This window comes from Megalobrama amblycephala, linkage group LG15 (assembly GCF_018812025.1).
Source record: "Megalobrama amblycephala isolate DHTTF-2021 linkage group LG15, ASM1881202v1, whole genome shotgun sequence".
Lineage (NCBI taxonomy): Eukaryota > Metazoa > Chordata > Actinopteri > Cypriniformes > Xenocyprididae > Megalobrama > Megalobrama amblycephala.
This window is the reverse complement of record NC_063058.1, coordinates 35,088,694-35,105,567: the sequence shown is the minus strand read 5'-3', so window position 1 is coordinate 35,105,567 and position 16,874 is coordinate 35,088,694. Positions and strand designations below refer to the sequence as shown.

General features: G+C 33.0%; 1 protein-coding gene and 3 non-coding genes across 5 annotated transcripts in view; 3 read left to right on the top strand and 1 right to left on the bottom strand.

Moving 5' to 3' along the window:
- Positions 1-16,595, bottom strand: part of gxylt1a (glucoside xylosyltransferase 1a) — an 18,128-nt gene extending 1,533 nt beyond the window's left edge. Inside the window, exons 1-7 of one of the 2 annotated variants that reach the window (XM_048158585.1) lie at positions 15,743-16,595; positions 14,296-14,388; positions 13,921-14,077; positions 11,907-12,038; positions 6,498-6,749; positions 6,018-6,141; positions 5,509-5,681 (exon numbers count right to left, since the gene is read on the bottom strand). In XM_048158585.1, the coding sequence (XP_048014542.1) occupies positions 5,509-5,681; positions 6,018-6,141; positions 6,498-6,749; positions 11,907-12,038; positions 13,921-14,077; positions 14,296-14,388; positions 15,743-15,912 (1,101 nt within the window). In that variant the 5' untranslated portion in view covers positions 15,913-16,595. The remainder of the gene's footprint in view (positions 1-5,508; positions 5,682-6,017; positions 6,142-6,497; positions 6,750-11,906; positions 12,039-13,920; positions 14,078-14,295; positions 14,389-15,742) is intronic. The other variant, XM_048158587.1, reaches the window with a different exon arrangement.
- LOC125248074 lies at positions 12,669-12,768 on the top strand. The gene has a single exon (XR_007180236.1). It is a non-coding gene; the product is annotated as a small nucleolar RNA U13 (small nucleolar RNA).
- On the top strand, positions 13,182-13,277 carry LOC125248075. The gene has a single exon (XR_007180237.1). It is a non-coding gene; the product is annotated as a small nucleolar RNA U13 (small nucleolar RNA).
- Positions 16,333-16,432, top strand: LOC125248073. Its single transcript, XR_007180235.1, has one exon. It is a non-coding gene; the product is annotated as a small nucleolar RNA U13 (small nucleolar RNA).
- Positions 16,596-16,874: the final 279 nt, after the last annotated feature.

The following is a 16,874-nucleotide window of genomic DNA, read 5'->3' as shown; positions in this document are numbered from 1 at the left end:
ATTGAACTGACCTGAATCAACTTTGAACTGAAATGAATCAACACTAAACTGAACTGAATCAACATTGAACTGAACTGAATCAACATTGAACTGAACTGAATCAACATTGAACTGAAATTAATCAACATTGAACTGAACTGAATCAACTTTGAACTGAAATGAATCAACACTAAACTGAACTGAATCAACATTGAACTGAAATGAATCAACATTAAACTGAAATTAATCAACATTGAACTGAACTGAATCAACATTAAACTGAACTGAATCAACATTAAACTGAAATTAATCAACATTGTACTGAACTGAATCAACATTGAACTGAATTTAATCAACTTTGAACTGAAATGAATCAACACTGAACTGAACTGAATCAACACTGAACTGAATAAACATTGAACTGAATTTAATCAACTTTGAACTGAAATGAATCAACACTGAACTGAACTGAATCAACACTGAACTGAGTTAAATCAACATTGAACTGAAATGAATCAACATTGAACTGAACTGAATCAACATTAAACTGAACTGAATCAACACTAAACTGAACTGAATCAACGTTAAACTGAACTGAATCAACATTAAAACTGAACTGAATCAACACTGAACTAAACTGAACCAACATTAAACTGAACTGAATCAACATTAAACTTAACTGAATCAACACTGAACTGAACTGAACTGAACCAACAATGAACTGAATAAACATTGAACTGAGTTAAATCAACACTGAACTGAACTGAACCAACATTAAACTGAAATGAATCAACATTAAACTGAACCGGATTAACACTGAGCTAAACTGAATCAACATTAAACTTAACTGAATCAACACTGAACTGAACTGAACTGAATCAACATTAAACTGAATCAACATTGAATTGAACTGAATCACCATTAATCTGAACTGAATCAACATTAAACCGAACTGAATCAACATTGAACTGAACTGAATCAACATTAAACTGAACTGAATCAACATTAAACCGAACTGAATCAACACTGAACTGAACTGAATTAACATTAAACTGAACTGAATCAACATTAAACCAAACTGAATCAACAATGAACGGAACTGAATTAACATAAAACTGAACTGAATCAACATTGAACTGAACTGAATCAACACTGAACTGAACTGAACCAACATTAAACTGAAATGAATCAACATTAAACTGAACCGGATTAACACTGAGCTAAACTGAATCAACATTAAACTTAACTGAATCAACACTGAACTGAACTGAACTGAATCAACATTAAACTGAATCAACATTGAATTGAACTGAATCACCATTAATCTGAACTGAATCAACATTAAACCGAACTGAATCAACATTGAACTGAACTGAATCAACATTAAGCTGAACTGAATCAACATTAAACCGAACTGAATCAACACTGAACTGAACTGAATTAACATTAAACTGAACTGAATCAACATTAAACCGAACTGAATCAACAATGAACTGAACTGAATTAACATAAAACTGAACTGAATCAACACTGAATTGAATCAACACTGAACTGAATCAACACTGAAATGAATGTAATCACCATTAATCTGAACTGAATCAACACTGAACTGAATCAACACTGAATTGAATCAACACTGAAATTAATGTAATCACCATTAATCTGAACTGAATCAACACTGAATTGAATCAACACTGATTCAACACTTATTCACTGCAGAAATAACTGAGATTGACTTAATAATAAATGAATATCAGGAAATGAATCATCTAATATTCATACATGTTACTGAAACAGGTAAATGAATATTCAGCACAGCAGTTATCTGTTTCTGCTAGTTCAGTTTGAGGTGATAACTCACCCTCCCTATGTTATGATTTCTTCAACTTCACACGAGACTGTAAATGATCTGAATGTGAAAATGAAGCGACTCCATCTACAGGGGAATATGAACAGCTCTCAGTGCGTCAGCGGCTCTGTCAGGTGTTGTCTGGCTGCGTTCAGACCCAGAATGCAGTGGGTTTATGGAGGTCACATGACGGTGTGTTTACCGTATCCGGCCTGTTTATGGGAAGATGAGCTCTGCAGGTTTACAGCTCTTCTGTGGGGTCTGAGGCCTTTACTGTCAGAGCAATTCAAGCTGTAAAACACGCCGGCAGGGAGCAGATGATCCACACCAGTGTGTGTGTGAGTGTGTGTGTGTGTGTGTGTGTGTGTGTGTGTGTGTGTGTGTGTGTGTGTGTGTGAGTAGAACTGATGATGATGATGATACAGAATGAGAAAATGTGGATGCATCTCAAGAAATTGATCACGCTTCTCATGTTCTGCCTTTATGTTGATTTGAAACTCTAAAATTGTCAGAAATATGAGTTGAAACAATCTTTCGAGGCCGCTGAGAATAATGAGAATTACAAAAAGGTCTAAAATGAAAACTTCTGAACGCTTTACAGATGAGAATCACGTCATAAAAATAAAATTAAAAAAGCGTAATGGTCCCAAAAAGCCATTTTCATTTTTTAATGTAAAACAGAATAATTTATCGCAGAAAATGAAAAGAAAAAGCGGCACATGCTGTCATGAGATAAACACAGAGAACAGGAAAGAGCGAAAACAAGAAATGCATAAATCAAAAGCATGTGATGTTTCTGGAGGGAGTGTGTGCCGATCTCCTGATGGACACAGAGAGGCGTGTGTGTCTTTGGGCTGTTGATCTGGACATGAACTCGTGGGCGCAGAAACGATGAGACGCATCCAGCCAGCTGAATCATGGGCCGGCGCTAATGGCTGCTCTCATTTAGCTAATGGTGCACGATACTTCCTGTGATAGGAGCGCAACACTGACCATAATGACCACACACACACACACACACACTTTGCCTACCCAACTCAGATAATGCGGAACAAATATATATAGTATTTTAAACTTAGATACAATTTATTATAAGAATTTGAATACTTAAATGCATCAGATTCAATGAGATAACTCCTCATAAATCAGTTCAAATGACTCAAAAAATTGAAAAGAGAATCACGTTGGAATTTGCCTAGACCACTTTCAATCTTATAGATGCCACAGACCATCATATATGATAATAATATATATATTTCTGATTTTTATTGTTTACTTATTTATTTTAATCTACTTTTCATTACTTATTTTAATTAAAAAATGGGTTTTTTTGTTTAATCTAATTTTGCATGTATTTAATTTTATATAATTATTTATTTATTAGAATCTTTTTATTATTTAATAATTGTAATATATATTTATTATTTATTTACATACTTGTTTTAATCTATTCATGCATTTATTTTAAAATATTTTTTATTTAATATTTTAATATATTCTTATTATTTATCTATTTACTTGTTCATGCATTTATTTTAATATAACGTTAATATATTTTTCAGCTTTTTATTATTTAATAATTATATATATATATATATATATATATTTTTTTTTTTTTTTTTTATATATTATTCATATATTTATTTTAATACCTTATTATTTAAACATTTTAATATACTTTTATTATTTATTTACATATTTATATTCATGCATCATTTTTTTAAATAATTGCATATCTTATTTAAATTTTTATATATTTTTATTATTTATCTATTTACTTATTTATGCATTTAAATATATTTTTAATATATTTTTCATTATTTAATTTTATTTCAAATCTAATTATTCATGTATTTATTTTAATATTTTTATTATTTAATTATTATAAAATATTTTATTATTTATTTCAATCTAATAATTTATGTATTGATTTTGTATTGATTATGAATTTGAATTTACTTATTTTTATGTTTTTATTTAAAATTGTAATATATTTTTTATTATATATTTATTTTCTTTGTTTATTTACTTTTAGATTTTTATTATTCATTTACTTATTTATTTCAATCTAATTATTAATGTATTCACTTTAATATAATTTTAATTAATAAATTTACTTTAATCTTTTTTATTATTTATTTGCACTGCTTTCTCTAAACGTTTCTCCAGAGCTCAGTTTGTAAACCAGTGGTCTAGACAAACAACGCGGCGCTGCATATATGCTGTTATCGTGTGCGGTCAGCGAGGACAATGCAATAGTCTATTTATTATCTGTAGATTATTTCACGTCACTCACACCTTTCTAGTCACATTCACACCTCGATCACAGCACAGGAAACACAGGGCGAGTGTGAACTCTGGGAGAAAAAGACTCCACACACCCTGCAAACAAATCCTGATATCCCACTGTTGCCAGTTGGATTCGGAAAAATCACTGGCAACCTAAAAGCGTCCAGACGTGGAAAAACACGCGAGAGAGGAGTGCCAGCGAGCGCAAACAGAGGCCGGTCCAAGCAGACATCTGAGCTCATTAGAGCGTTTGGAGCAGCAGACGGAGAGACCATCAGAGCACCTGAGCAGGTGTCGATCCGGACACACACCGACCGCCGGGTCAATGTGTGTCGGCACGCACCCCAAGGAACCTTCTCAAATTAACAGCGTCTAATTAGATTTTATGGGTTACGCAAATGTGCCTAATGAAATCACACCATCAGGATATTAAACTCTCGCGGTGGGAGACCGACCGCACCTTCAGACTACAGACCAACTGAAAATAACCACCAAAAAATAAATAAAGTGAAAAATATTTTTGTTAAATATATATATATATATATATATATATATATATATTTTATAAAAAACATTATATATATATATATATATATATATATGTTTTTATCATTGTTTTTATATTTAAATAAATAAATAATGTTTAAATAAATAGTTTTATATTAGAAAAGTGTAATTATATGATAAATATATTTAAAAATGATTATATATATATATATATATATATATATATATAATATATAATGTTTTTGTCAATTTATATATATTTACTTAATTCTATTTATATTTAAATAAATAATTAAATAATATTTAAATATATGTAATTAAGTAAATGTAATTATATTCTAAATATATATTAAAAATATTTTAAAAATATTATATATATATATATATATATATATATATATAATTTGTTTTATATTTATTTAATCTTTTTATATTATAAAAATATAATTAGATTCTAATTATATTATAAAAAATATTTATATATATATTTTATATATAAAATATATATTTAAAAAAAACTGCATTTATTTGATCAGTAAAAATTGCTAAATATTATTCTAATGTAAATCAGCTGTTTTGCTGTTTTCTTTGTGAATATATAGTAAAGTGTAATTTATATCCAGTGATCAAAGCTGAATTTTCAGCATCATTACTCCAGTCTTCAGTGTCACATGATCCTTCAGAAATCATTCTAATATGATGATTTGCTGCTGAAAATTCAGCTTTCCATCACAGGAATAAATTACATTTAATCATATATTCACATAGAAAACATCTATTTTAAATCCTAAAAATATTTCACAATTTTTCCTGTATTTTTGATCAAATAATCACAGCTTCGGTGAGCAGAAGAAACATTAGTTCGTTTTAGTTAACGATCATACCTGCTGAATGACGTCATAAACGGCTCTGAACGCCGGCTGCTTGTCGTCATGGTAAACCCCTCGGTTGCCGTGGAGAATGTAAATGCCGTGCTGTTCGGCGGCGGCGCAGTTGCTTCCGTAAATACAGTGATCCGGGCGGTAATTCCACTGGCACGGGAACACAAACAGACTCTCTGTGGATCCGGAGAGAGGGATCAGTATACTTTGGGCAAATCTGGGTATTTTACGCACACAGAAAGCTCTCTCACTATGCACAGTATACATGCTACATACTTGTTAGAAGTAGTATAGAAGCAGGCCATTCTGGAAATATCCTTATACTGTGTTATATTATACACTGACTAATATGTTTCAGTATTTCAGCATTATGTTTCACATGCATTTCAATTAACATTTCAATTATGTGTATGATTCGTGTATAAAATGTGCAAACGTGCCTTGTCCTACTAATGCTGCCGCATGACCTCGCTATAATGCTGATGATGTAGTGGTCATGTGACCTCATGTACCTGGGTTATGGTGGAATATGATGTTGAGCAGGTCTTGGTCTCCCCAGGTGATGTTGAGCTTGTATTTGTGCAGCAGAGGCATCAGCAGATCGGCCCACTTCAGATTCACAGCCGTCATGTCGTTCTGTTCAACACACACACACACGTTTTCTCCCTATATTCATCAGTTCAGCAGATTAATCATCTGTGAGCATGTTTTTAAATAATTATTCTTGCTCAGTCTCATGTATGACAAATAAATGAATGAAAAACACTGCTGTAATGAGAAAATAAATCATACAGTTTGAGCTACAGAAGAACAACACTGACATCTGCTGGTGGAACACACAAATGTACATATCTGTATAAGAGAAATGTCATTTTTATTGTATCAAAACAGTAATACTTGTGTTTTTTAACATCGGTGTGTATCTCAGAATCAGTATTTCGGCCCCACACACACACACACACACACACACACAGATCACAGGAGTTTCTCACCTTGAAGAGTTTGGCTCTGATGCGTGTCATGTTCATCAGCATGACTCCTGAGTTCACGCCGGTCTTGCCATAGTACGGGTGTCGTGCGAAGCGGTTGTACCAGCCGATCCGCGGCTCCTCGTGCTCGGGTGCCATCGCCGCCACGTGACTGCGGTTAAACGCCGACAGGAAGCTCCAGACGTCCTCCACTGGCCGCAGGAACAGGATATCCGTGTCCACGTACAGCACAGAGTCCACCTGCTTCAAAATCAGCTGAGAAACGAGTTCGGTCACTTCAAAGACACACAGTGAGGAGGAAAATGACAAAGTTCTGCTCTGGATTCGAAACGGAGCTTCAAAGGGTCGCGGACAAATCTGTTTCAGAGGAGCACAAGCTTCTCGTTCACATGAAACGGCAATTACAATGAAATTTACTTTGGATGAAGTCAAATATTTCCAGTTGAAAAAGACTACATACATTAATCAAGGGAGTAGATGGAGTAAAGTTTACTTCATTTTTACTTTAAGCCCTGTTTTACACTAAATCTGCAAAGCATCTATATTATTAAATACATAGTCATATAGTATAATACACAGTGCACAAAATTAACTCAAACCTCAAAATACAGCAAAAACCCACTTAAATCATCTGGATTCGGGCAGATTTGGGATGAATAATATATCAGCCAACATATCAGTATCGACGGATATATGATCATTATTAATGTTTTCATTATCGGTATCGGTCGATATATGATCATTATTAATGTTTTCATTAGCGGTATCGGCCGATATATGATCATTATTAATGTTTTCATTAGCGGTATCGGCCGATATATGATCATTATTAATGTTTTCATTATCGCTATCGGCCGATATATGATCATTATTAATGTCTTCATTATCGGTATCGGCCGATATATGATCATTATTAATGTTTTCATTAGCGGTATCGGCCGATATATGATCATTATTAATGTTATCATTATCGGTATCGGCCGATATATGATCATTATTAATGTTTTCATTAGCGGTATCGGCCGATATATGATCATTATTAATGTTTTCATTAGCGGTATCGGCCGATATATGATCATTATTAATGTTTTCATTATCGCTATCGGTCGATATATGATCATTATTAATGTTTTCATTAGCGGTATCGGCCGATATATGATCATTATTAATGTTTTCATTAGCGGTATCGGCCGATATATGATCATTATTAATGTTTTCATTATCGCTATCGGTCGATATATGATCATTATTAATGTTTTCATTAGCGGTATCGGCCGATATATGATCATTATTAATGTCTTCATTATCGGTATCGGCCGATATATGATCATTATTAATGTTTTCATTAGCGGTATCGGCCGATATATGATCATTATTAATGTTTTCATTATCGCTATCGGTCGATATATGATCATTATTAATGTTTTCATTAGCGGTATCGGCCGATATATGATCATTATTAATGTTTTCATTAGCGGTATCGGCCGATATATGATCATTATTAATGTTTTCATTATCGCTATCGGCCGATATATATGATCATTATTAATGTTTTCATTATCGGTATCGGCCGATATATATGATCATTATTAATGTCTTCATTATCGGTATCGGCCGATATATATGATCATTATTAATGTTTTCATTATCGGTATCGGCCGATATATGATCATTATTAATGTCTTCATTATCGGTATCGGCCGATATATATGATCATTATTAATGTTTTCATTATCGGTATCGGTTGATATATGATCATGTTTAATGTTATCATTATCGGTATCGGCCGATATATGATCATTATTAATGTTTTCATTATCGCTATCGGCCGATATATGATCATTATTAATGTTTTCATTATCGGTATCGGTTGATATATGATCATGTTTAATGTTATCATTATCGGTATCGGCCGATATATGATCATTATTAATGTTTTCATTATCGCTATCGGCCGATATATGATCATTATTAATGTTTTCATTAGCGGTATCGGCCGATATATGATCATTATTAATGTCTTCATTATCGGTATCGGCCGATATATGATCATTATTAATGTCTTCATTATCGATATATGATCATTATTAATGTTTTCATTATCGGTATCGGCCGATATATATGATCATTATTAATGTTTTCATTATCGGTATCGGCCGATATATATGATCATTATTAATTTTTTCATTATCGGTATCGGCCGATATATATGATCATTATTAATGTTTTCATTATCGGTATTGGCCGATATATGATCATTATTAATGTCTTCATTATCGGTATCGGCCGATATATATGATCATTATTAATGTTTTCATTAGCGGTATCGGCCGATATATGATCATTATTAATGTCTTCATTATCGGTATCGGCCGATATATGATCATTATTAATGTCTTCATTATCGGTATCGGCCGATATATGATCATTATTAATGTTTTCATTATCGGTATCGGCCGATATATATGATCATTATTAATGTTTTCATTATCGGTATCGGCCGATATATATGATCATTATTAATGTTTTCATTATCGGTATTGGCCGATATATGATCATTATTAATGTCTTCATTATCGGTATCAGCCGATATATATGATCATTATTAATGTTTTCATTATCGGTATCGGTTGATATATGATCATGTTTAATGTTATCATTATCGGTATCGGCCGATATATATGATCATTATTAATGTCTTCATTATCGGTATCAGCCGATATATATGATCATTATTAATGTTTTCATTATCGGTATCGGTTGATATATGATCATGTTTAATGTTTTCATTATCGGTATCGGCCGATATATATGATCATTATTAATGTCTTCATTATCGGTATCGGCCGATATATGATCATTATTAATGTTTTCATTATCGGTATCGGCCGATATATATGATCATTATTAATGTTTTCATTATCGGTATTGGCCGATATATGATCATTATTAATGTCTTCATTATCGGTATCAGCCGATATATATGATCATTATTAATGTTTTCATTATCGGTATGTGCCGAAATATGATCATTATTGATGTTTTCATTATCGGTATCGGTCAATATATGATCATTATTAATGTTTTCATTAGCGGTATCGGCCGATATATGATCATTATTAATGTCTTCATTATCGGTATCAGCCGATATATATGATCATTATTAATGTTTTCATTATCGGTATCGGTTGATATATGATCATGTTTAATGTTTTCATTATCGGTATCGGCCGATATATATGATCATTATTAATGTTTTCATTATCGGTATTGGCCGATATATGATCATTATTAATGTCTTCATTATCGGTATCAGCCGATATATATGATCATTATTAATGTTTTCATTATCGGTATCAGCCGATATATGATCATTATTAATGTCTTCATTATCGGTATCAGCCGATATATATGATCATTATTAATGTTTTCATTATCGGTATTGGCCGATATATGATCATTATTAATGTTTTCATTATCGGTATCAGCCGATATATATGATCATTATTAATGTTTTCATTATCGGTATCAGCCGATATATATGATCATTATTAATGTTTTCATTATCGGTATTGGCCGATATATGATCATTATTAATGTCTTCATTATCGGTATCAGCCGATATATATGATCATTATTAATGTTTTCATTATCGGTATCGGCCGATATATGATCATTATTAATGTCTTCATTATCGGTATCAGCCGATATATATGATCATTATTAATGTCTTCATTATCGGTATCGGCCGATATATGATCATTATTAATGTTTTCATTATCGGTATCGGCCGATATATATGATCATTATTAATGTCTTCATTATCGGTATCGGCCGATATATGATCATTATTAATGTTTTCATTATCGGTATCGGCCGATATATATGATCATTATTAATGTTTTCATTATCGGTATTGGCCGATATATGATCATTATTAATGTCTTCATTATCGGTATCAGCCGATATATATGATCATTATTAATGTTTTCATTATCGGTATGTGCCGAAATATGATCATTATTGATGTTTTCATTATCGGTATCGGTCAATATATGATCATTATTAATGTTTTCATTATCGGTATCGGCCGATATATGATCATTATTGATGTTTTCATTATCGGTATCAGCCGATATATATGATCATTATTAATGTTTTCATTAGCGGTATCGGCCGATATATGATCATTATTAATGTCTTCATTATCGGTATCGGCCGATATATGATCATTATTAATGTCTTCATTATCGGTATCGGCCGATATATGTTCATTTTCAATGTTATTGTTGTTGGCCTGATAAGAACATTTGGTCGATATCTTAAAAGATGGTTATGAATTGCTTGAAATATGATCATAATATAGATTTATATCGGTCAATATATCAGTTAACGGCTTTCAAATATAAAGAATTATCAGTATCGGCCGTTATATGTTCATTTTAATGTTATCGTCATTTGTCCAATAAGAAAATTTGGCCGATATATTAAAGCCGATAAATAATGGATTATTTACTTTTAAATATAAAGAATTATCGGATGTCGGTATTGGCCGAAATATGATCAGTTTTAATGATATTGTTATCGATCTGATAAGAAAATTTAGCTGATATCTTAAAACTGATAAATAATTGATTGTTTCCTTCAGCTGAGACATTTCAGATGTGCACTGTCCGCAATAATGGTTTTGAATTACTGGAAATAGGATTGAAATCACTTCAAAAAGGAAAATGCAGTTACATGTACAGTGCAAGTTCATTATATAGGCTACATAATATTATAATGAGAACAATATAATTGTGTGTTTGGGACATGGCTTTTAATGGTGAAACTTTTGTTTTTGTAATCAAGCTCTGAAAAATTATATAAAAATCATAATATAGATTTATATCGACCAATATATTGGTTATCGTCTTTCAAATATAAAGAATTACTGGTTATCGGTATAGGCTGATATATGTTCATTTTTAACGTTATCGATATTGGCCCGATAAGAAAATGTGGCCGATATATTAAAGCCGATAAATAATGGATTATTCCCTTCAGCTGAGACACTTCAGATGTGCACTGTTCACCATGATGGTTTTGAATTGCTTGAAATATGATTGGAAAGGAAAAAACAATATCTAAGAATAATTATCGGTTATCGGCTTTCAAATATAAAGAATTATCGGTTATCGGTAACAGACAAAATTTTCATATCGGTGCATCCCTACTGAATAGAAAGCATTTGTGTGTCTGTCATAATGTGAGTAATTAATATCAATCCCGACAGACATCTTCTTTCAAACATCTTTTATGTCGCATTAAACCTATCTTGTGTTTAACTGGTCTCCAGAGCATTACACAGGCCAAACTGAAGCGTGTCGCGTGAGCTGACGGTTCTGTGCGTGTCTGTGTTCAGTGACTCACAGGAAGGAAGAGTCTCTGTGAAGCACAGGGTTTGAAGAGCCTCTTCCACTCTCTGGCGTTGTCGCTGGGGAAGGTGATGGGGTAAACGCTGTAGTTGAACCTGGAGCGAAACCTCTGCGGCCACGACTCCAGCTGCACGAGACACACAGGATTTCAGAAGAATGAGTTCAAATAAGAGTCAGATTATGGCTAGGAAATATTGAGTTCATATAATTTTAATGATATTCACCATAGATCTCAATCAACCCAGATATCAAAAGAGCGTTTTGCTTCAAGTTGCAAAAACGTTACTTCTGAATGTTCTCGGAAATTTCAAAATTTCCAGCTTTTTAAATATTTTAAAAATGTTTTTTCTTGGTTAAAGTAACTTTAAGGGAACATTTCATTTGATCATTCTGTGGACTCGTAGGAAGACTGCGAGTGTTTAAGGTGCCATTTGTGACAGAGGTGTGCTCATGAATATTAATTAGCTAGTCACGTGACCACATATTGTCCAGTAAGGGTTAAGGAGTCAACCACTGAAAAGTTCCCAGCATGCTCCTCTCATGAATATGATTAAATACTTGCTAACTCAGCATTATATGTACATATATATATATTTCCATTATGTGTAGTGAACTATATATATATATATATATATTACTTGTATATGATAATAAGCATCGAATGTTCAAAAGAAAAGCAGATTAAAGTGTGTAACCACCGCACAGAAAGCGTGTCGCTTTAATAGGAACAAATCAATGTGCCTCAACCAAACCAATGATCTTTCCTCATTGGTTTATTCATATGATGATTGGTCTGATCACGTGTCTGCATGAAATGTGCAACCTATTGTTACGATTGAGCACATGACCATCTGATCCAAAATTTGAATTAAGTTTAATAACAGTTATAAGATATGTTTTTGTGTTAGTATTTTGGAAACATTCTAAAAGATCAAATAATGCTGAATAAATGTTCTATTAATGTCAATGGAGGAATGTTTGTTTGTAACGTTGAAGGAACCTTGACAGAACGTTTCCTGTTATCTGCTCTTGAAATGTTTTAGTTCAAGATGGAAAATATAGTAAAGGTCTAGTTCAAATAATAAAGACATTGTTTTTCACTAAATATATTCACTCTACTGTCATTATGTGTAGAGAAACTCACTTATATTATTTATATATGATCATACGCATCGAATGTTAAAAAGAAAAGCAGAAACTAAAGTGTGTCACCACCGCGCAGAAAGCGTGTCGCTTTAATAGGAACAAATCAAAGTACATCAACTAATTGATCTTTCCAGTTCATTTAAAGTGATGATTGGTCTAATCACGTGACTGCGTGAAATGTGCAACCTATCGTTACGATTGAGCACATGACCTTCTGATCAATTAGTCTTAATTAGTTTTAACTTTGCACAACAAAAATCTTAAGTTTTTATTTTCTTGTTCACCAAAAAAACTTTTTCTCTCACTTTGAAAACTTTTTTTCTCTTCAAAAACTTTTGCTTCTTTACTAATTTTGTTCTTTTCTTCAAAATTTGAATGATAAACCTGTGAATTAAGAGTTTTAAACTTACCAATTTACTCAAATGCTATTTTTGCCGTTTAAACTGATAGTTCACCCAAAAATACTAAAAATACTGTCATAATTTATTCACCCTCAACTTGAGCCAAACCTTTCGCTGTTGAACAAAGGAGGATATTCTGAAACAAACTAGTATGGAAAAAAAATACTATGAGCACCAAAAACTGTATGGTTTCAACATTTGTATTTTGTGTTCAACACAAGATGGAAATTAAAGGGTTAGTTCAGCCAAAAATGAAGATGTTCTGGAGATGAATGGGTGTCTTACGGGTGTGGAACGACATGAGGGTGAGGAATTAATGACAGAAACTTCATTTTTGGGTGAACTAACCCTTTAAGTTTAAATCAGAAATATCTCAAACGCAGAACAGCATCATCTAAAGAAATGTTGCTTTATTTTTATTCTGTCATATGCACAGATTACATTCGTCGCAGTGAAGCTCACCGCCTGTCTGAAGCCGGTGTGCAGGTCGTCTTCTGCGAAGATATGAAAGTGCAAATCTCTGCGGCTGAAGAGGACGGCGGATTTCAGCATGGTGAGCGTTTCCTCCAGCCTGGATCCGCAGGCCACCACCGCCAGTCCGACCGGCTCCGAGCGAGACCTGCACACAGGTCAACACACAGGTCAACACACAGGTCAACACACAGGTCAGCGCTCGCTGGGAACAATAACACAATTACATGGAGCCGGCTCTGAAAACCCCATCCACACACTGACAGCAGAAGGTGTGAGCTGGAACATATAACAACAGCTAAACACCAAACTCCACAGACAGACGGATCTACATCTGAAGCCGAAGGACCGGTCAGCGCAGCATACCTAAGAGACATGTCCGTAACGCAGTCGACTCGGCACACGGCAGCCGGGAATCTCCAATACGGCTTCCAATGAGTGACGGAGCCTGAGTTACACCTGACGGGAGACAGACAGGCTCTACATGAACATCTTGAGCTCAGGGTTCAGTCAGAGAATCGGTCTGTAACCTGACGTCCAGCTCAGCGCAAGAATAATGAGCATTTAAATAAACAGAGACATAAATATATGCTCTATAAGTCTAACATAAGGGATTCAAACGAGTCCGGGGAAGAGTTGAGAGGGAAAAAATGTGTAAAAATGTCAAATTAATAAATAAGACAATAATATAAAAACATAAAATTAATAAATAATTAATAAATAAATAATTATAAAAAAGATTGACATGAGTAAACAATAAAAATTAGATTAATAAATAAATAAATAAACAAAAAGAATATAAAAATAAATACAATAATATACAAAAATAAAATTAATAAATATTTAATAAATAAAAAATTACAAAAAAGATTAACATGAGTAAACAACAAAAATTACATTAAAATAATAAATAAATAAAAATATAAAAATAAATACAATAAAATAAAAAATTTAAATTAATAAATAATTAATAAATGAATAATTATAAAAAAAGATTAACACAAGTAAACAACAAAAAATAGATTAAAATAATAAATAAATAAAAATAATATAAGAATAAATACAATAATATAAAAAAATAAAATTAACAAATAAATAATAAATAAATAATTTAAAAACAAGATCAACACGAGTAACAGTAGGCTATAGTACAAGAGAAAAAAACATTATGTAACTTAACAGAAACTAAATATTTTCCAAATAATATTTTAAATCTTTATACATGAAAATAAATAGCTGCTTTTGATCATATTTAGGGGCCAGTGGCTCCTGTACTACTCCTGTACTACTCCTGTACTACTCCTGTACTACTCCTGTACTAACAACAGAATGAAAGTCAAAATTACTCATTCAGTAATAATGAGGATGATAATAATAAATCTTTAAAGGGAAACGAACTCAAGATGACCCGTCTCCTGAATATTAATTACGTAACGTGACGGTAGGCCTCGCTGATTGGCTGACTGGTAGGCGGGCGCTAGTCAGCGGGCGAATTAACGGCTACTACTACAGTGGAAGCTTATGAATATTAATTAAATAACCAAGCAACTTCGGCGTGATCAAATTAACATCATTAGTTCACACACAGAGTAGAGCTCTCAGTCCCAAACAACAGTTAAATTAACAAAACAGCCCGAAATTCACTGAATTAGCTACTCATAAAACAGCATTCATTGATATTTCCCTCATATTTAACGACTTTACAGTCTTCACGAGCTCAGCCGTGTTGTCGTGAGGCGGTTTGTGCAGTAAATGTGTGTGTTGTTGTTGTGAGGATGATTTTGTACATCGCTGTGTGGTTTTGTTTACATACCTGTCATCGTGCGCGCGTTCGCTCAGGCCTGGCTCCGCTGCGCGTGTCCGCTGCGCTCGCGCCTGATGACTCGCGCTCTCCAGCGACGACACCAGCTGATTAAACGTGTAGAGCAGCGAGCAGAAGACTAGCAGCGTACAGACGAGCAACACTCGAAGATACCGCCGCATTTTCCAGTTAAAAGAGCAGCCATGGAGATGAATCACGCTGCTCTGCGACTAACCTACTATGGCGGAGGCGTGCTCATGAATATTAATTAGGCGCTTCGAAAACTTCCTGGAGCCTTCAGTCACGTGACCACGTTTTGTCCAGTAAGGATCAGAACCATGGTAAGGGTTAAGGAGCCGACCAATGAAAAGCTCCCAGCATGCTCCTCTCAGGAATATGATTAAATACTCTCTAACTCTGAAGTATATAGCACATATATACACACTACTATCGTTATGTGTCGAGAAACTCACTTATATTACTTATATATGATAATACGCATCGAATGTTAAAAATAAAAGCAGAGATTAAAGTGTGTAACCACCGCGCAGAAAGCGTGTCGCTTGAACAGGAACAAATCGACGTACCTTACTAACCTAATGATTCTTCTATGAAGGTTTATTCAAATGATGATTGGTCTGTTCACGTGACTGCGTGAAATGTGCAACCTTCTGTTACGACTGAGCACATGACCGTCTGATACAAAAGAACTATACATATATAAAAGTTAAAAATGATAATTTGATCAAACGAATTAAACGAACAGGAACAACAATCAAGTGGGGAAGAATCACATGGACTGTCCTAAAATACGGTTAGAAGTGATCTGCAGAGAACTTTTTCATCAAAAATTTGTTTATTTTTGCAAATGTATTTTTCTTAAAAAATATTTTTTATTTATCTTAGGTCTTTTTTTCCTTCAAAAACTCGTTTCTACATTTTTTTTACTCGTCAAAACTTTTCTCTTTCATTTTATTTTTTCTCTCTCTCTCTGATTCAACAGAGAAGAAAAAAATAATAGCCAACTAACATTAGCATGTACGGTGGCTGGGACGTGACATGAAGTCTTGACCATGAGTTTAACACGTAAACCTGCGTTAACATAGCAAACCTAAATTAGAAATGTATATTATTAATAAATTAA